General features: G+C 43.4%; 1 protein-coding gene across 2 annotated transcripts in view; it reads right to left on the bottom strand.

Annotated features, from left to right (window-relative positions):
* LOC133390329 (cytidine and dCMP deaminase domain-containing protein 1-like) overlaps positions 1 to 21,729 on the bottom strand; it is a 45,511-nt gene that overhangs the window by 7,997 nt on the left and 15,785 nt on the right. The window contains exons 3-5 of one of the 2 annotated variants that reach the window (XM_061638739.1): positions 12,312 to 12,415; positions 11,973 to 12,159; positions 7,865 to 8,311 (exon numbers count right to left, since the gene is read on the bottom strand). In XM_061638739.1, the coding sequence (XP_061494723.1) occupies positions 7,865 to 8,311; positions 11,973 to 12,159; positions 12,312 to 12,415 (738 nt within the window). Of the gene's footprint in view, positions 1 to 7,864; positions 8,312 to 11,972; positions 12,160 to 12,311; positions 12,588 to 21,729 lie in introns of those variants that run through there. The other variant, XM_061638738.1, reaches the window with a different exon arrangement.

The raw sequence follows: 21,729 nt of genomic DNA, 5'->3' as shown, positions 1-21,729 counted from the left end.
CGTTTGATACCATCGACCATGGTATCCTTCTGGAGCAACTTACGGATTTAGGAGTGGGAGGCACTGCTTGGCGGTGGCTCTGCTCCTATCTCGGGAATCGTCTCCAGAAGGTGATGCTGGGGGAACATTACTCGAGTCCCTGGGTACTCCAATATGGAGTCCCGCAGGGTTCAGTTCTGTCCCCCATGCTTTTCAATATCTATATGAAGCCGCCGGGTGAGGTCATCAGAGGTAACTCTGTTGGTTCTCCTTGATCTCTCAGCGGCGTTTGATACCATCGACCATGGTATCCTTCTGGAGCGACTTACGGATTTAGGAGTGGGAGGCACTGCTTGGCGGTGGCTCTGCTCCTATCTCGGGAATCGTCTCCAGAAGGTGATGCTGGGGGAACATTACTCGAGTCCCTGGGTACTCCAATATGGAGTCCCGCAGGGTTCAGTTCTGTCCCCCATGCTTTTCAATATCTATATGAAGCCGCTGGGTGAGGTCATCAGGAGTTTTGGAGTGCGTTTCCAGCAATATGCTGATGATACGCAGCTCTACTACTCCTTTTCATCTTCGTCAGGTGAGGCTGTTGATGTACTAGACCGCTGCCTGGCCGCGATAATGGGCTGGATGAGAGCTAATAAACTGAAACTCAATCCTAACAAGACTGAGATGCTGTTGGTGGGAGGGCCCTCTGCCCAGATGGTTGATGTTCGACCTGCCCTAGATGGGGTTACACTCCCCCTAAAGGAGCAGGTATGTAGTTTGGGGGTCTTATTAGACCCGCTCCTGTCACTTGAGGCTCAGGTAGCCTCGGTGGCACGGAATGCATTCTACCAGCTTTGGCTGGTAGCCCAACTACGACCCTATCTGGACAGGGAGAATCTCGCCTCAGTTATCCATGCTATGGTAACCTCTAGATTGGACTACTGTAATGCACTCTACGTGGGGCTACCTGTGAAGACGGTTCGGAAACTTCAGCTAGTGCAAAATGCTGCGGCCAGAGTTCTCACTGGGACAAAGAAATTTGACCATATAACACCTGTCCTGGAGCAGCTGCACTGGCTACCGATATGTTTCTGGGCCAGATTCAAAGTGTTGGTTCTTACCTATAAAGCCCTAAACGGCATCGGACCGCAATACCTGGTGGAACGCCTCTCTCGCTATGTACCTACCCGTTCACTACGCTCGACGTCGAAGGCCCTTCTCCGGGTCCCAACTCATAAAGAGGCCCGGAGATCAACAACTAGATCTAGGGCCTTCTCGGTGGTGGCCCCCGAACTATGGAATGCCCTCCCAGACGAGATACGCCTGGCGCCTTCTTTGTTATCTTTTCGGCGCCAGGTAAAAACCTACCTTTTCGCCCAGGCTTTTTAAACATTTTAAATTTAATTTTAAACCTAATATGGATTTTAATTTATAAACTCAATGGCAATTCTATTTCAGATTTTTATCATGTTATATTTTTCACACTTGCTCATATTTTAATTGTGATTTTATTTGTTGTACACCGCCCTGAGAGCTTTCTGTTATAGGGTGGTCTAGAAATGTAATTAAATAAATAAATAAATAAATAAATAGTTCAATAATTACTGCATTCGCTGGGATCCCCTTTGTTTGGAATTGGGATGTATATTGAATGCTTCCAATCTGTGGGCCATTGTTTTCTTTTCCATATTTGTTGACAATTTTTTGTCAAAATTTGGATAGACTCAGTCTCAGTAACTTCTAGCAACTCTATTGGTATGCCATCTGTTCCTGGTGATTTGTTTCTTCCAAGTATTTTAAGAGCAGCTTCCACCTCACATTCTAAAATGTCTGGTTCTTCATCATGCGGTTCCTCCATGAATGAATTTGTCATCCTTGCATCTCTTTTATAGAGTTCTTCAGTGTATTGCTACCATCTTTCTTTTATTTTATCTAGTAATTCTTTGTCCCTATGTACTAGTCACTGTATTGTTGCATTTAGAGTTCTGACCATGTTTCTATCTCCTTTTGCTTTTGCTTTCCTTCTCTCTTTAACCATTTTAAGAATTTCTTCAGTCATCCATTGAGGTCTTTCTCTCTTTTTAACTAGAGGTATTGTCTTTTTGCATTCTTCCCTGATAATGTCTCTGACTTCAATCTATAGTTCTTCTGGTTCTCTGTCAACTAAATTTAAAGCCTCAAATCTGTATCTTATGTGATCTTTATACTCTTCTGGGATGTTATTTAACTGTATTTTGGCATTATGGTTGCTTTGTTGTTCTTTATCTTTACTCTGATTTTTAATCTGTACTGCAGTCTGCTCCTGGTCTTGTTTTTACAGGAAGTATGGAACTTGTCCATCTTCTGTTACCAATTATATAATCAGTTTGATTCCTATAATTGACCATTTGATGATGTCCACCTGTTTTATATACATAAGACTATTTCAGTGGCTTTTAAGTAAGTAGCATGACAACATAGTTCTGCCTCATTTACTAAGCTGAAGATGTCAAGTTAGCTGCAACAATACTATGTCAGCTGAAGCTGGGTCTTTCGGATCAGGTTGCCTATCCCATCAAATTAAATATCTAATCAAATTGAATAAAACTAGACATTTATAGTAATATCCTTAAACTTTTTATAGATGAGGTCTAGCTATCCTTCTATTCAGTTTTTGCCTGAAAACAGGTTACATGTAACCCGGGGTGGGAAACCTCTGGCCCGCCAGGCCATATAACCGAGACCTGGGTGGAGAGCAGGGTGCAGTTAGCCTCTCCCAGTTGTGCCCACCCAGGTACTTGGTTCAGCACCAGGTAGGCTTGAGGGCCATATGTGTTTGGTCTATAGGAATTCCATCTTGCTCTCCAGACTCTCTGTACAACTGAGTACCAATCTGGAGTGTTTGTATCTTATGTTAGGACTGTACTCCTTGCTGCCGAACAGTCTCCCTGCCCAGGCTGATGGATGCGGTCTCAAACATGGGGTTGAGGCCCCTGTGACAGTTACTCTTGGGAGATATCAACACTCATGCCCAGTCTGTTCTGTATGGGGCGGCTCAGGACTTCATGGTCTCCATGACAACCATGGAGCTGTTCCAACATGTCATCTGGCCAACACATGCAGCAGGGCACACTCTGAATTTGGTTTTCTCAGATGGGCAAGGAGAGGGTGACCTGAAGATGTGGGGCATAAAAACAGTTCCCTGTCATGGTTAGTTCACCTCCTGGTGGGTTTTAGATTTACAGTGGCCTTTTCCCTCTACATGAGTGAGGGACCTATTAAGATGGTCTGCCTTCAGAGACTAATGAATCCTATTGGTTTTCTGAGGGTTCTGGGGAGTTTTCCAGTTGGCATAGCTGGCTGATCTGTTGAAGCCCTGATTGATCTGTGGAATACAGAGATGTGGTTGACATGATTGCATCTGAGCATCCTCTCCCAACTGTCAGAGCTCAGAGAGCTCCATGGTATACACTGGAGCTAAGAGCAATGAAGCGAGAAGGGAGATGGCTTGAGTGCAGGTGGAGGAAAACTCCGAACCACTGTAACTGAACATTGGTATGTGCTCACATTCAAACCTATTCAGTGGCAGTGAAGGCAGCAAAGAAAACTTACTTCTCTGCCTCCATTATATCCTCAGCTTGTTGTCTGGCAGAGCTATTTAGAGTGGCCAAGGGCTTATTACATACTGGCCCGAGAGAGGTGGTAGAGCCATCTAAAGCCAGCTGTGACATGTTGGCTAAGCATTTTGAGGATAAAATTGTATCCATTCACTGGGATCTGGACTCCATTGTTGGTGCTGATGATCCAGGTGAAGTGTCTGGAGTGCTTTCTTGACTTATGTTGTTGGATGAGTTTTAGTTGCAGCAGCCTGAGGATGTGGACATTGTTCTTGGTCAGGTTTGCATTCTTGTGTCTTGGGCCCTTGCTCTTCATGGCTGATAAAATCTGGCAGAGAGGGGATAGTTGGATGGGCCAGGGAGGAGTTAATGCTTCTTTCCAAGAAGGAGTGGTCCTAGGCTGCCTGAAGAAGTCTTCCCTGGACCCAGAAGATCCTAATTATTTTAGACCAGTTGTAAATTCCCCTTTCTGGGCAAGGTTCTTGAGAGGGTGGTTGCCAACCAGATCCAGATACTGTCAGAGGATTTTCTAGATGCATTTCAACTGGGATTCAGTCCTGGTTTAGGTACAGAAGATGCCTTGGTTGCCCTGTGTCCGGAGAGAGACAGGGGGAGTGTGACTCGGTTGATCCTCCTTGATCTTTCAGTGGCTTTCAATACCATTGACCATGATATCCTTTTGGGGTGACTGTCTGAGTTTGGTGTTGGGGGCACAACATTGCAGTGGTTCTGTTCCTACTTTGCCAGCTCCAGAAAGAGGTTCTTGAGGAGCATTGTTCAGCTCCATGATGTTGGAATGGGAAACAACAACTCATGTAATTAGTTGCCTGAACCAGTGGGAGGTGCTACACAGAAAGAATAATGCTTGTGTTCCTCTCACTGACTCTCTTGTAACTTTTTTTGGTTTTTTGAGCTGCTTTTCCTCCTCCTTCTCAGAAGTAAATAAACCTTTAACTTTCTTTCTCACCTTTATCAATAGTCTTAACAGATTAATTTGTTGCAACTGCTGTGGAACTCTGCTGACTTCCATGGGTTCTCCAGTATGGGGTCCTGCAGGGGTTGGTTCTGTCTTGCATGTTGTTGAACATCTACAAGAAACTACTCAGTGGGGTCATACAGAGTTTTGGAGTGTGTCATTATCAGTATGCTGATGTCCTGCAGCTCTATTTGTCCTTTTTATCTCTTGCAGGTGAGGCAGTTGATGTGCTGAATCAGTGATAATAGACTAGATGAGGATCAATGAACTGAAGCTTAATCCAGACAAGACTGAGATGCTGTTGGTGGGTGGTTCCTCTGACTGGCTGAGTGGTGTGCGGCTTGCTCTATATGGGGTCACACTACCTCTGAAGGAGTGGGTTCATAGTTTGGGGGTTCTCCTGGATCTGTTGCTGTTGCTTGAGGCACAGGTGGCCTCAGTGGGATAGAGTGCCTTCTATCAGCTTAGGTAGTGGCCCAGATGTGATTCTATCTGGACAGCGATAACCTGGCTACAGTAATCTATGCTCTGGTAGCCTCAGGGTTGGATTCCTACAAATGCACTTCACATGGAGCTGCCTTTGGAAGTAGTTCAGAAGCTTCAATTCGTGCAGAATGTTGCTGTCTGATTCTTGATCGCATATAATACAACACCAATTCTGTTCCAATTACACTGGCTGCCTATATGCTTCCAAGCCCAATTCAAAGTGCTGCTTTTGAGCTATAAAGCTCTTTATAGCTTAGGATCCCAATATGTTCTGGAGTCCAGAGCTTGGAAAAGTTACTTTTTTGAACTACAACTCCCATCAGCCCAATCCAGTGGCCATGCTGGCTGGGGCTGATGGGAGTTGTAGTTCAAAAAAGTAACTTTTCCAAGCTCTGGGAACGCCTCTCCTGAAGTGAACCTATCTGGACGTTTAGATCTTCTTCTGAGACCCTTCTCCAAGTCCCCCTCCCCGAGGGAGGCTCAGAGGGTGGTGACAAGGGAGAGGGCCTTTTCAGTTGTGGCATCCTATCTGTGGAATGTGCTCCCCAGTGAGTCCACCTGGTTCCTTTGTTGATATCTTTTCAGTGCCAAGTAAAGACTTCCCCTCTCCCCCAGGCATTGATAGACTGAGACGATGTTGTTCATATTAGTGTCCTGCCAAAGCTTTCTTTAGCTCTATGGAGGTGGTGGTTGTTTTATTATTTTGTTTTTATGGTGTGATATATCTACTTTTGTTTTTAGTAATTTGTAAGTCGCTTGGAGACCTTTAGGTAACAAGCAACTACAATCTAATTTATTGTTGTTATTTTGGCTGAGCTATTCCCACTTGCCGATCACCTGACATCATTTATGACAGCAGGTTTCTACATGTAAAAAGATGTCTGACCAAGACCAAAAGTGGCTTCAGAAGCACCCCCAATCAGCTGTGCAGTGGCTTCAGAATATCATTGGAGCTTTAGAAATGCTAGACACACGGCTTCTGAAGTGATGAAGATCAGCTGATTGGCAACACTTCAGAAGCCCCACATGCCAGACTTCTGAAACATCATCAATCAGCTATTCATCAGGACTTCAAAGCACAGCGTAGGGCTCTTTGTGAACCTGTTGCAAAGAGCTAGGTGTGGCACTTTTAAGTCCTAATAATCACCTGATTGTCAAGGTTTCAAAAAACCATATCATGAGCCTCATTGTGGTGTTAGGTGATTGACAGGTGGGCAAGGCCACCCTCCTGTCAAATTTGGTCCATAGCTTTCTGGCCTGCTAAACTCATATCTGGTCATGTAACCCAAAGGCTAACATACGTATGTTAGCCTAGACAGTTAAATTATTTCATATCTCTAAGATGATCCTTATATATTAAATCACTAATTACACAACTATCTGATTCATTCTAGGCATTACTACTCTTACTATTGAGTATCCATTTATTAATACTACATTTTTAGATTAATTGCCCCCCCCCGCAATTTTGCCAGAAGTATTCTTTGTTATTTTCAGAGAGGATGAGGCCGAGGTTCTCCATCTTGTTTAAGGAGAGTGGGGTCCATAGGAATGGTTTCATCCCGCCCCCTCTTTCTTTTAACATTTTCAAAGACACCACCTGTGGGGATGGCTTCTTCTCTCCCAACATTTTTAATGTTTAAAATTAAAGTTACCACAGCCAGAGCTTTTGTGCCAGATGTGGCAACTTTAGTGTTACACAGGGGGGAAGGAAGCTCCCCCTCCATCAGTAGCAGCCTCACAGATAGCGGCTTTTAAAAGGCTAAAAGATAAAGGGTTCTGTTACAGTATCCCCACCCCAAAACCCCAGTTCATCTCTCCTGAAATAACGTCCCAGTTTGGTGGGTATGTAATCATCCCACAAAACTGGGCAAACCCCAAACCTGGGCAAAACTAGCCCAGCTGTTCTATAACTGTATATATAGAGAAGGTATAAGTAAAAGACTGGCATTACATTTCATCAGCAATATCCTCTAAAGACAATGTAAAAAAAACCCAGTAGTGTTGTTTGTACAACCATTATTCCACAGGATGTTTCGCTATAGGGCTCATCCACACGGTGATTTAGTGTGTGTCTGGTGCTACTTGCATCCCTTTGTAATTTGCATGGTTCACATGACATTGCAGGCAAGCAGAAGCTATAATGCAGTTTTCCTCTTTAAATCTGTTATCAACCCAATCCAATTATAATGTGAAAAGGAAAGGAAAAACTGTCTCAGCTTCGCTGTACTCCTCCATCGTGGCACTTTGCTTTGATTTTTTTTTTTAGTGGATGGACTCTCTTATGCCCCATTACCCGCTCCCTCTCTGCCGCCCACAAAAGCTGCCGTAGCCGCTGCCTACTTTGCCTTTCACTCACTCCCCCCTCTAATCAGTTTCATATAGTTTTATGTCAATTGCACCCCAACTCTCTCTGGAGAGGCGTGCAATTGACAAGAAACAAAAAAAACCTCCCCTTCTGCATCAGCAATATCGATACTCTGGAGGGAGTAAACATGTAAAATTGGGGACGGGGCCACAAGGGAACAGCAATACTAAACCTTTCCAGAGAAATGCCTACTTGTGTGAAAGGAAAACAGTGGATTGGAAGCTACCGTTCAGCAAGAAATGCAGACCTTGAAAAGTTATTGCGATGGTAAAAGCAGCTTCTTTAGTACGAAGTTAGGCTCCCATGTGGATAAGCCCATAGAATCACCTATATGACTTTTCTTTTACAAACATATCTGTATTTAAATCCTGTGATCTTTTCTTTATGCATCACCATTTGCACATATATATTAAAGTATAGCAGCCTACAAAGAAAGGGAGAAAGGGAGGTTCTCATCACACTTACCAGATCTTGCTGCTAAAAGAAAACAGAGCTGTAGTGCATGGATGTGCTGCTCTTTGCCTATTTCATTAAATGTTTCATCAAATGTTCCAGCAAATTCTCCATGGACACAATGTAATAAAATATCAAGATATTCTGAAGCATCCTCCATTTGCTTATTACAAGACTTTACACAATCTTGCAAATTAAGCAGAGTACAGTTCTTTTCACAGTCTTCTTTCTTTACAGCCTCAGTATAACAAGGGTTACACTTACTGCATCTAAAACGTCGTGTTCTATGAGCAATTTCCGACTTTTTGTCGGATTTGTCAATATGATCTATGAGTGGCACAAAAACACTGCTAATTATAGGACTTGTTAAGAACAAAAGGTCAACTTGTTTGAGGTCTTGTTCAAGGTCTTCTTTGAGCTCTGGATGCCTTGGCCAGTAACAGACAGAAGAAATTTCCCCTAAAATGGAAAAGTGTGGGATGATTTGACTAATTGATCTAATTTCTTTCATTTTAAATTAATGTTCTCTTCCTTCTCCTCTGCCATCTTCTTAGCCAGGTAACAGTACACAGTCCTAATTCCCATGCATTTAACAACCCCCAGTGCTTTCCCCTATCTTTGGTAGTCTACTTACAGCACAATCCTATACTCAATACTTTCATTAGAGAATACCAATTAAATTCTCAACAGATTATGAAGACATACTGGCATCAGGATCTGCACCAATGTGGCACCAGATTTACGGTGGTATAGAATGTGTGCTAGCACAATACTCATGGTTATGTTGACATAATCTTATGCGGGCATAAGATTGGTGCAAGCACAACCATCCAGATATAGAGGCCAAAATTTAGGGGGCTCTGGGAGCTGGATGGGGAGAGCTGCAATCCTTACCATGACTACTCAGACCTAAGTCCTATTAAATTAAATGGGGTTTATCCCAGACAAGTGGGATTAGGACTGCAGCCTTAGACAGTATCCCATGCTCCATCATACCTCATTCCTGCTCCCAGCAACAGCTTAATGTCATGCCTGCAGAAGATGTGGTCTAATTTAAAAAAATTCCATTGAAATCAATGGAGAATCAAATCACACTGCCCCCTGACCACAATGGAGCCTAGGATACCAAAACACTTTGCAGTGTTGGCGATAACAAACACAGGAAATAGGGTAGGTATGCACCATGCAAAAAGGCAAAGGGCTGTTGGCTATGAACCCTATATGCAGGTGAAGACTACAGACAGAATAGCCAACTTTCTGACACCATCCCAACCATGGGAACTGCTGGCCAAACTCTCATCACCTCTTTTGTCTTGCATATTCTCAAGTTAGGCAGATGAAGCAGAACAAATAGTCACTGCAGAGAGTTCCACTGTAAATACCCAGACACTATGCCTCTTCCATCAGGAGGATCTCCATATGTACAGATGGGGTGCCACCAGTGGCAGTGCAAGGGAAATGGAAGCACTGAGGTGGTAGCACACTGGCCTAGATGAGACTGGTGGTGATTACCCATTCTCGGCTCCTTATCCCCGTGTACGTTTGAAAGAGAGCAGGACGAGCACCCTCAGCAAGGAACAGATGTTTATATGCCTTTGCATTTCAAAATAAATTATAGGATGGCCCATAGGCTACATCTCCATGACTGGAAAATTGAACCCATAAAGATCCACAAGACTCAAAACTGGGAGTTTTGTTTAACATTCTTTAAAGTGTGATGACCCCAGACAACACTGGGGGCACCACAAACTACGCTGGGGGCACCCAAATCATACACTTGCAAGTCCAGGAGAGTGTCCTCTATAAGATGCCATAGCATCACATATGGTACAAAACATTCTCAAGCGCACTGGGTTCAAGCCAGACCAATAACTGCCATTTTATGTAGAATTGAATAAGGAACTGGGAGTGTGCACACCATAAACTAAGTACTGACCCACCTAAAATTACACACTGATCAGACTAGGAGAATGTCTTCTATGAGATGCCCTAGCATCACATTTGGCCCAATGCTTCATTTTGGTGCAAATGCTGTGAGCTCTACTGCCCCTATAAAATCGATGCAAGTCGCAAAATGCAACTTTGTTTTATTGAGCTGGGTTTATTGTGGTATTTTATTGATGTGTTGTCTGTGAACTACCTTGGTATTTCTTTTCAAAAGCAAGTTATTAAAATTCTTCCAATAAAACCAATTAAGCAAGCAAGCACCTGGAGATGTGCACCCCACAGTAAGCTTTTGACTAGACTGAATCATCTCACAGAGGACAGTCTCCTGGTTTTGTCAGCATATGATTTGTGCTGGTCCAATATTTAGATCTTTATTCATATCTACATATCCTGGCAATTATTGTCAAGGAAGGTAATGTCTGCTTGAGCATCATTAAGGTGCCTGATTACAGCCATCTTATCTATCAAGGCTTTTAGGATGCAATCCTGTACTTGAGATCCACTGGCTGAGCAGCCATAGGACTTAACAGAAGTGCTACTATACTAGCAGAATTTGAGACATGGCACCAGGCTAACAGATAAGCTGGTGGAACATCTTGGAAATGCTGGTGAAAAAGTCTGGATCAGGATGTTCCCATGTATTCCTCTGTGGAATTGACATCCTACATGCTCTGGACAGGCTCTTAAACTTTTGCACGCTCAGGGACAGACAGTTATGCAAGAAGGCATGTGAAGGCATTCCTACCATGAAACTGAAGCCATAAGTACCTTCTATCCTAATGTCTGTCAAGGCACAAGACATATCTCTTTCTCTTTCAGAATCCACTATATTCCAGTTGCTGCGCAAAAAAGGTTTTGAGTCTGGCTAGGTATACACTACACATTTAAGGCACATGACTTCCCCAAAGAATTCTGGGAACTGTAGTTTAACTCCCCCACAGAGCTACAATTCCCAACCCTTGCCTATAGTTCCCAGGATTATTGGAAGGAAGTCATGTGCTTTAAATGAGTGGTGTGCACGCAACCTCAGTCACAAGTATTGTGTTGCATTAGCACTGTTCTAACATCTAATTTCAGCTGGTCTGAGGGTGGGACTCTAAGGAAATCAGACAAGGAGGTTTATAGGGCCAGTGGTCCCAGCTCTCTCAAGTAACCTGGACTGGGGGAGAGCAGGCCTTTCATGGTGCACAAGTGGGATGGATCCTCCTCCCAGGAGGGAGAGGCAAGGATGGAGAGGAACAATTGTGACCTGGTGAGGTGCTACCAGGCAGGGCTAGTTAACAGGGCAAAATGGGGGTGGGGAGGAGAGGTGGATTAATCACATGGGTTGCCAGGGTTAAGAGTGGGCCAAAAGGGTTTGTTGGCCCAGAGGAGCCAGGCTATTGGCCATGCAGCATTCAACCTGATTGGCTCAGGTGTGCTTGGGTATGAAGCCTCCTTCTGGGAGGAAGGGCGGGATATAAATAAAACAAACAAATAAATGAAATGAAATATTGTAGATTTATACCCTGCATTTGAACCAAAGACTGCCTACATATGAAATTTGAGCTGTTCCACCAAGCCAGGGCTCTTCCTGTAGGCTGATGCTCCTGGCATCTGTGACTGGGTCTTGGCTTGAGCCTGCAGCAAGTGAAAGACAAATGTCTCATGATGTGCCTGATGCATGTCTGCCACTGTTTGCAGTTGGATTTGGAGTCCCGGGAGCTCCCTCTCTTGCCCCCCTTGTTTAGCTTATTTTTGCCAGGCACAGGAACAGTGGAAGCTGCCTTACACCAAGTCAAACCATTGGCCCATCTAGCTCACCATTGTTCATACCGACTGGCAGAGGCTCTCTAGATTTTCTGGCAGGGGATATTCCCATCCCTACCTGGAGATGTTGGGGATTGAACCTAGGACCTTCTGCATGCAAAGAACATGTTTTACCACCATGGAGCTATGGCTCTTCTCTCTGAAAGGGGAATGGGCCATATTCACCCCTTCCCCTAGTGAAGCTTGGACTGCTTTTGTCTGCTACAGCTGCTTTTCAAGTCTGATGTTTTCATTATGGTATTAACAGCTTTTAGATTACTTATATGACTGATATTTTAATCAATTTGTTGACTGTGGAGTCAAAAATCAACATATAACTATTTCAAGAAATAAAATAAGATATTTTCCCCAGAAATTTACCTACCTTGAATGAGAAATTTGGTACATGCAGAGCAAGGTTTTCTGGACATATAGATAGAGCAATTGCGTAAAGTGATGGGAGTGTTCAACATGACTTGTTGCACGGCATGCAAACTTTTTGAGGAGCAACACATTGACATCAGTTTGTGCACTTTGTCTGACTCACACACAACTATTCCAGTTTTGTGAAACTGAAAGAAAAAAAAGTTTAATAAAACTTTTTAAACATCAAATTTGAATAATGATACTCTAAAAAAGAGCAGATCATGCTGAAAAATACTATAGACACGATAAATAAATAATTTCATTAAGATATACTTTAGCAGTTATATGTCTTACATACCTTTTCAGACTCCCCGCACACTGGAGAGTTCTCCATATGAAGAGCTAGGAACATGTACAAATCTCTTTTCTTTTCTAAACGCTGAGGAGGCCTCCAGTTGTCTCCTATGCAGATGGTGAATAACAAAGGCTTTGAAGAAAAATCCTGAAAATGCTGGAGCATAAGCCTTCCAAACCCAGTTCTCCCACTGATCCAGAATGAAGGGAAGCCAACACCAGATTAAGAATAGGTGGGAATTCCACCGAATTCAGATTTAGCACCAGATTTTTCAATGGTACACATATTCTCCATCTTTGCAGAGCGATCCTGTTTGCTCTGAACTTCAGTGGCTTTCCCCAACACCTGACTTTTTCTCTCAAATATATTGTTCTTTCATTTATTTTATTCACAGCACAGCACAGCAGTTCAGGTCTGTCTGTCTCTCTCTCCTCCCCCTTCCACTTGAATAATCCAATCTCCAAGCAAGGAGGAAGCAAGCCAAGCCTAATAGAGATTAAAAGTCATGCCTAGAGAGTCTCTAGAGAGCCCTTAATGTGGATGAAGCTCTGTAGGCTTGTCTTCTAATCTCTGTAGTGTTAACCTGTTAAATGACTACAAGGCAAGGCTAGACAGTCTCACTTATGATAAGGAGTTGTTGGGGGATGGGGGGCACTGAAAGCTGCTTTATTTTCCTTTCCAAAAGGAAAACAGCCAGCCTCAACATGCTGACATGAAAACTGACCAGCTTCGGTGAAAGCTGCTTTCCTTTCCTTTATTGATATTAGTATCAATAATTTTGGGGAGGAAAAAACTTGACTAGTAAAAGCAACAGATGGCAGACAAAGAATTAACATGAATCAATACCAGCTGTCTGGTTCACTTAATACTTTCGAAGTGGCACCAGCCCTACATCAGATCTCTTTCTTCCCTTTAGCTTAACTCCTAGCCACAGCCAGTAAGGAGCTTGTACCTATGTCCTGGCCTCTACTGCCAAACTGCTGTTCTGGAAATATTTAAATTGGAGGAGGGAATACAACTCTGTAAAATAATGTTCAACCATGATTTTTTCACAGGTCCTCACTATAATCTATAATACTAATAAATTAGTAGATAAATTATTATTAATCTCCAACCAGACTCATCCACTACCCAGAACCATCTACCATCAATTACCCTGTGGGAAAGATTCCAGGTGAGAGGGATGCAAAGAAAGACCACCCCAGAGTCTAGTCCAGCTGGACTTTCCTCCCACTCCCTACAGGGCCATCTACCATCAGCAGTCCTATGGGGAGGATTTAAGGAGACAGAAAGACACAACAGATGGCCACTGCAGTCTGCTCCAGCTGGACTTTCCTTTCCCCACCTCTTCACAGGGCCATTCTGCCACTAACTACCCTGTAGGAGGAATCCTGATGACTATATCTTGATACAGTTTGTTGTGGTTTTTAAACATGTAATTTAATATTATTTGTAAGCCACCTTGGAAGGATTTGTATCCTGGAAGACAGTATATAAATTGCAATAAATAAAACAATAATTACATTAAATAATTGTCTATGGTTCATTTTAAATTTCTAACTAAAGTAGTGTGTTCAGAAGCAGGACCCACTAGTTAGCGTTTCTGAGCAACTATTGCTAGATTTACAGGAGAAAGCCAAGGGACAGGTTTCAAAATTATATAGCTTTCTACTTGACAAAAACATTGGAAATTTAGATGGCTTGAAAAAGGTTATGGGAAGAAGACTAGAGTTCAGTCATAGAAGAGCAGGACTGGAAAGGTTTATGGTATAAATTATCTCTGAAGTTTCAACCCAGGTTTTGTGGAACAGTGTGAAGACATCCTATTTGTTGAAACTGTGTTTTAATGGGCATTGTGTAATGTATCCTGTCTTATATATTGTAGTGTACACTGTAATACATTTGATGTGGGAACTATCTCTCTGGTCATATGAAAATTGGTTTAACTGTCACTGACAGCTCAGGAGGGGTTGGAGGCAGAACTCTCAGTATGCAAAAGGAGGATAGAAGGCAAACATTTTCTGATTGGTGGTTGCAGGTTTAGAATTAGTTAGACAGTGTGATTGGCTGGAGGTGGACTAGAGGGGCCAGAAATGTACTCTATGTATAGCCGGGTGCTGGTCTGCAATAGTTAGTTGGGAAGGTCAGTCCATGTTAGTTGGTGCTTGATGGACACCCAGAAGAAGACAACAGCAGATGATCGAGGAAGACAAAAGAAGACCTGAGGGGAAGGAGGCTTGGTGGCCAAAGACTGGCTGGGGTGTTCAAATCACTTGCCTTAGACAAGAGATAAGGGGAGGACCTGTTTACAGCACTGAGGGAGAAGTGAGAGGCAATTTGGAATGCATGGCTCTGGTGCCTAATAGGAGAGCCAGAGGAAGATTCCAGGATAGTACAGCAAAACCAGACCTGCCCTTCAACAGGTCAGTGTGGATTGACACAGAGCTTTCAACAAAAGTCCTCAGTTATAGTGCAGGTGAGGCTTAAGTGAGGTGGAGTAAATAGAAAGGCAATGTGGCAAAACAGTTTTAATAAGGCAACTGCTTCCTCAAAGCTCCCTTGGCTTAGTAATACTTTGAATGCTTATGCACAGCTTAGGTTTGTCTGCCATTTATGGTTGTTCCTGGACCAGGTTAGTGCGATATCAGTGAGGCTCTGGTATGCGGCTCACCAACCTGGCACTCACAGCTGTTATGGCACCTGTGAAGGCCTTTTTATGCATCCCCAAGACAGCTAATGCCACAGTCAAGAAGTGTGCACATTCAGCCTCTGATGCACATGGGGCTGACACTGAGCACTGCATTCAGCCCACAGGAAGGCTTTCTTTTGTGTGGTGGGGGTGAAATACTAAAGGGTCATGGTGCCATGAGACCCACAGACAACTCTTGGCAACACTGGTTGGAGGAGGAGGAGGTCTGGGATCCAGAGGAGGGGCCCAGTAGTCTGGACGGGGAAGCCGGGGACATCCCAAGTGATATGCCTGCCAAAAGCCCCACTCCCAAGATGTCAGTTGATGGGAATGAAGGGATTCAGCCAGCAAAAAAAAAAAAACACCACATGCCTCCAGCGACCAATCCACTTCCCAACCAGCCTCCACTTGTAGAGCCCCCCGCTCCAGTACAGGAGTTGCTGCTGGAGATGGATCCGCGGGATGACCCGGCGAAGTCATCTCTGCCACAGATGTGCTGGAGGTTGCACAGATGCAAACAAACCTAGCCTGCTAACTGTGATGTTCCTGCTTATATTGTAAATATGGTAAGTGCTGGTTGTATAGAAGACATATGGTAAGTGGGGTGAAAGAGGAGGGGGAGTACATGAGCAGTAGAATGCAGGATGATTGGCTGAGCGTTTGAATGGCTGGGAGTATAAATGGAAGAATGACAGTTGAATCAGGGTGGTGGATGTTGGAGGTTGAGAGAGGTGAAAGAGAGGTTTTGGTGGTGTTTGGAGGTGGGTGTTGTTGTTGAGAGTGAGTCGGAGTTCTGAGGCAATTAATGAGAAGTAAAGTACATGTCAGAACATATATGAAACCATAAGCTTGTCAACAAAGTAATTAAGTAATCTTGTTATTTCTAATTCTTAATAAATATTTCTTGGTTAAATAAAAGCCTGATTCCTTCAGCTGGGATACACATACCAGGGGGAATAGCAAAGTAACCAAGGCTGAACAGTTTGTATCGAATGGTGGCAGTGGCGGATCAGAGGAAAGTGTATCCAGTCCCACAGAGAAACCCAGGGCTGTATGCTTCAGAGTCAAGGGGCTGCAGGGGGGTTTACAAATTACCTATACCCATTGACACAAGGTATCGGAATAGCCAGGCAGAGACTCGGCACAGTCTATTGGCTAAAAGGGTTACAGAGTGTCGGGTGGTGCTGCCTAGCAGTGGGATCTTTTGAGATCGGTGCTAGTGCTGTAAAGGGTAAGAATAAACGTGACGATCCTGTCTGCTGGTAGCCACAAGTGAGAGTTTCACAGGTGGTGCTGGGGAAGGACGTCACACTAACCAACCTACTGACAGGTGTGCCCACTTCCTTGCCCAGTCCTGAACTGGGAGATAACTCTCATGTATAGGGGGCCTGTCCCACCCTTCTTAAGAGGGTCTGAGAGGTCGTGTCAAGTGTTGCAACAACATATTTCGCTTGTGTAGTCATGCTGAGTAGTGCCCTGCAGTGATCTCAGCTTTGTGTGAACTGTAGTTTGATCTATGTTCCAATTGTGTGCTAAATTGTGGATTAAAGCCATTGGCAACAACCAAGCTGAGAGTCCCAAAACTGACTCTGTGGGTGGGAGTCTGTGATGTTCCTGCTTATAGTGTAAATATGGTAAGTGCTGTTTATATAGAAGACATATGGTAAGTGGAGTGAAAGAGGAGGGGGGAGTACATGAGCAGTAGAATGCTGGATGATTGGCTGAGCGTTTGAATGGCTGGGAGTATAAACGGAAGAATGACAGTTGAATCTGGGTGGATGTTAGTAGGGTGGAGAAGAAGGTGTTTGGTGGTGGATGTTGGGAGTGTGGAGAAAGAGGTGTTTGAGGGTGGAGGTCAGGAGTGTGGAGAAAGAGGGAGTTGGAGTTCTGATTAATAATAAGTCAAGTACAAAACAGGAATAGATGAAACCATATGCTTGTGAAACATTCTAAAACTAATCTTGTTATTTCTGATATTTAATAAATACTTATTTGGTTTACCAAAGGCCTGATCCTTGGCTGGGGGATATACATACCAGAAGGGAGGGCAAGGTAATTACCAAGGCTGAACAGAAACAGTATCTAATGGTAGCAGCAGTGAAGGGAGAAATAATAACAATTCAAGTATCCAGAGCAACCCAGAGTTGTATGCGTTATCTATAAAGATACAAGGGGGTTGGGAACAGCATAAGCACACAGTCACAAAAGTAACAAGCTAGACAGGGACTCAGGCAAAGTCTCTGGGAGTATTGGTTATAGGACGTGACTGGTGGTGCTGCCTAGCAGGGGGATCTAGTGAGATCTGTGCTAGAGCGGAGTGAGAAACCATATAAAGGACGGTCCGGACTGGTGGTGTCCCTGGTGGTGCCTAGTGAAAGGCAGTAGCCACAAGCAGGTGGGAACCTGACAGGGAGAGCCAGGGAAGGACGTCACAGAGCCCAAGACAGGTAGGGACAGCCCCACACAGGTAGGGACAGCCCCACATGCTCATCAGCTGTTGCCTGCCAGCAGTGTGAACCTGGCAGGGGGTGCAGCCTTCACCCTGTGCAGAGACCATGGGGTTTGGGCGGGCAGGGGAGGAAGGAGCGGTAGAAGAGCCCAATGCACACATCAGCTGTTGTCCACCAGCTGTGTGTAGCTGGCAATGGATACTGCCTTTGCCCCATTTAGAGAGAGGGAGAGGGAGAGGGAGAGAAAGGGTGGAGGTATATATGTATAGTCTGTGTGAGGGAGGGAGAGATACATCTGTGGGTGGCTCTGTGGGTAGCTCTGTGTGTGTGTGTGTGTGTGTGTGTGTGTGTGTGAGAGAGAGAGAGAGAGAGAGAGAGACAGAGACAGAGACAGAGACAGAGATTGTAAATCTCTTTGGGATGCCTCATGGAATGCAATTCATTAATACATACATAAATATGTACATCTGTGGTCTGTATGTGTATGGTGAGCGCATGTGTGTGTAGTGTGACCACCTTGCACTAGTCGGATTACGACCTGGGAGAACAGGATTCAAATCCCCACTCAGCCATGAAGCTCACTAAGTGACCTTGGGCCAGTAACTGTCTCTCAATCTAACCTACCTCATGGGGTTGTTATGAGGATAAAATTGAGAAGGAAGAACCATGTACACCACTTTGAGCTACTTGGAGGAAAGGTGATATATAAATGTAATTCACTAATAGGCAAAAAAACCCTTGCGGTATAGCCAACAGATGTTTCCATCAAACGTCAAAAAGCAGGGAAATTGGGCAGCTATAGTGAATGCACCAGGGGAGCAGGAGACCTGACCTCCTCTCTGACATATTGTACTGTCCTACAAATTTATAAAAATGCAAACACAATTTGGGTTGGTCTTTTTCAGTCCAATCCTCTTCCTGTACAGCTTGGAAGAATTTGGTAACATGTGCCTCTGAGCATATGGTGAGTGGTGGCAACACCTGCCATCTCCAAAGATGGAGAATTACATTTTTGTATGTTTGTTGGTGTTCTTCTTACTTTGCTTCTTTCCTGTGATACTACTGTTTCTACAGAGAATCTAACCTAGAAAATTATATTTCTCTCATTATTCATCTTAGAAATCTGTGTCAAATTTATTTTTATTAATTTCAAAGCCTTTTTATTGGTCAGTGTCATATGATGGTGAAGACAGCCTTTTGTGTTTCAAACTGGAGGTTATGTTTTATTTCTGTTTTGGGTGCATTAACAGTTGAATCTGAAACTGCAGTCTGATGTAAAATTAGACTGATTACAATATGTTGTTACTTAAGCAATGAATCTAGCTTTTGGAAAAACCAAACTTAGCCTGCCCAAGATGCATGTTTTCAGCCTGCAATGCTTAAACCACTTCACTTAAGGAAATATGGACATGGTAAATTAAAAACATAGAGAACACCTAGAAATTTGCTACAATATATTTCACCTCCCACTGTTTTTCTTATGCAAACTGAGACACTCCTCATGTCCACTGGAGACTATTCTGCAGAATAGTCACTGCCATTAATCCACAACTGTTTTTGGAGTTTTTTTAGTTTAAATTTTGCAAAGTGTAGCTGTACTTCAGATATTCACAGAAACAGAAGCAAAAGAAAATGATTTACTATAGGAAACTTCACTAAAATTGCAAAGTAAATCAAACATATTTAAATTGACTATCTGAACTATATCAACTGTCTTAATAATGTTGCTTCTTCCCTGCTAAAACAAGATCAGCACAGCACGTCTTGTTTCTGTTATTTGGGTTGATTGCAGGTGTTGAAAAAATCCGATAACTAAAAAATAACTATTATTATCAGAAAGATGACGCCATAAACTTGTATTCAATAACCTTGAGCTAATTAACAATTCTGTCACCTAGGTGAAAAATGTGCCTATCACCTGAGCATTTTCAACACCTAAGTCTGTTTGTGGAGAACATCTTATTAAGTCTGAGTAGAGTTAAATGCCATTGGTACAAGAGATAATACTGTGCTTATTATGGGTCAGACTCGTAACAGGACTTTCTGGGCCCAGTACAGTGCAGGACTGGCTCAGGGCACAACCACAGCAATATTCTCCCAGTGCTTACCAAGAAGAAGAGGAGCAAGACAGTGGCAAGGTTGGGGTTGTATGGGTACACTGGTGGAGCCAATCTGGCACTCCTGCCATTGCACCCACTCAGCCCTGATCTTGCTATCTCCTCATCCCTCCCAATAAATGGCAGCAATGCAGCTGCCAGGAGGCTTTTTCTGCAGTTCCACCCTGATGGGTACAATCCTCACCAGGTACATTGTATGTGGATTGGCCCCTTTGCCTGACTCCAAAAAAAAGAAATAAATACAAATTTACATATACTTTGAGACATATGCAAACTTGTATTATCATTTGTTGGTAGGGTGGAAGGACGCAAAAATAGATCACGGGCAACACACAAGAAATAAGACAGACATCAGGTGAAGCTTTCCCCATAATTGCATTTTTGTACTAGAAATTTCTGTCTGCTACACAGCTGTTAAGAGCATCATAAGAACTTGCTAGATTAGGCTAGTAGCCCATGTAGTCCAGCATCCTGTTCTCACAGTGGCCAACCAGTTGCCAATGGGAAGCTCACAAACAAGACCTGAGCACAAGAGCACTCTCCCCTCCTGCAGTTTCCAGCAACTGATATTCAGAACCATACCACCTCCAAATGCAGAGACAGAGCATAGCCATCATGGCTAATAGCCATAGATAGCCTTATCCTCCATTAATTTGCTAATTCATATTTTAAAGCCATCCAAACTGGTGACCATCACTTCCTCTTGTGGAAGTGAAATCCATAGTTAACTATGTGTTGTGTGAAGTACTTTCTTTTGTCTGTCCTGAATCTTCTAACATACAGCTTAATTGAATGTCCATGAATTCTAGTGTTATAAGAGACAGAGATAAAAAATTCTCTATTCACTCCTTCCATGTCATGTATAATTTTATACACTTCTATCATGTCACCTCTTACTCACCTTTTCTCTAAACTAAAAAGCCCCAAATGCTGCAACCTTTACTCATAGAAGAGTCACTCTACCCCCTTGATCATTTTGGTTGCCCTTTTCTGAACCTTTTCCAACTCAATACCTTTTTGAGGTGAGCCAACCAGAACTGTGCACAGTGTTCCAAATGTGGTCACACCATAGATTTGTATAATGGTGTTATGATATCAGCAAATTTATTTCAGATACCTTTCCTAATGATCCCTAGCATGGAATTTGCCTTTTCCCCAGCTGCCGCACACTGGGTTGACATCTTCATTGAGCTGTTCACTACAACAGTAAGGTCTCATTCCTGGTCTGTCACTGCCAGTTCAGACCCCATGAGTGTAAGCCCTCAATTTAAAGAGGCCCTTTTGGAGCTCTTCACAATCTCTTTTTGTTTTAACAATCCTGAACAATTTAGTATCATCAGCAAACTTGGCCACCTCACTGCTCACCCCTAACTTAGATCATTTATGAACAAATTTAAAAGCACAGGTCCCAATACCGATCCTTGGGGAACTCCACTTTCTACAGCTCTCCTTTGGGGAACTGTCCATTTATTCCTACTTTCTGCTTTGTTTCCTAGCCAGGTCCTGATTCATAAGAGGACCTCTCCTCTTATTTCAAGACTGTTATTATTCAGGAGTCTTTGGTAAGGTACTTTGTCGAAAGCTTTTTGGAAGTCCAGATATACGATATCCTCTGGATCACCTCTATCTATATGCTTCTTGACACTCTCAAAGAACTCTAATAAAAGTTAGTGAGACAGGACTTAACCCTTGCAGAAGCCATACTGATTCTGCTTCAGCAAGGCTCACTCTTCTATATGCTTGGTTATTTTGTCTTTAACAATACTTTCTACCAGTTTTCTCTGGACAGAGGTTAAGCTAACTGGCCTGTAGTTTCTGGGATCCCCCCTGGATCCCTTTTGAAAGATTGGTGTCACATTGGCCACTTTCCTGTCCTCAGGTATGGAGGTGGATCTGAGGGACAAGTTACATATTTTGTTTAGAAGATCAGCAGTCTCATATTTGTAGTTCTTTGAGAACTCTGGGGTAGATGCCATCCAGACCCAGCAATTTGTTAGTTTTTATTTTGTCTGTTGAGCCTAGAACTTCATCTCTCATCACCATTATTTGCCTCAGTTCCTCAGACTCCCTTCCTGCAAAAGTTAGTTCAGGCACAGGAATCTGCCCTATATCCTCCAATGTGACGACAGATGCAAATAATTCATTTAGCTTCTCTGCAATTTCCT

This window comes from Rhineura floridana, chromosome 8, assembly GCF_030035675.1.
Source record: "Rhineura floridana isolate rRhiFlo1 chromosome 8, rRhiFlo1.hap2, whole genome shotgun sequence".
NCBI classification, from domain to species: Eukaryota; Metazoa; Chordata; class Lepidosauria; order Squamata; family Rhineuridae; genus Rhineura; species Rhineura floridana.
The sequence above is the reverse complement of the archived record's forward strand: the minus strand, read 5'-3'. Positions and strand labels throughout refer to the sequence as shown.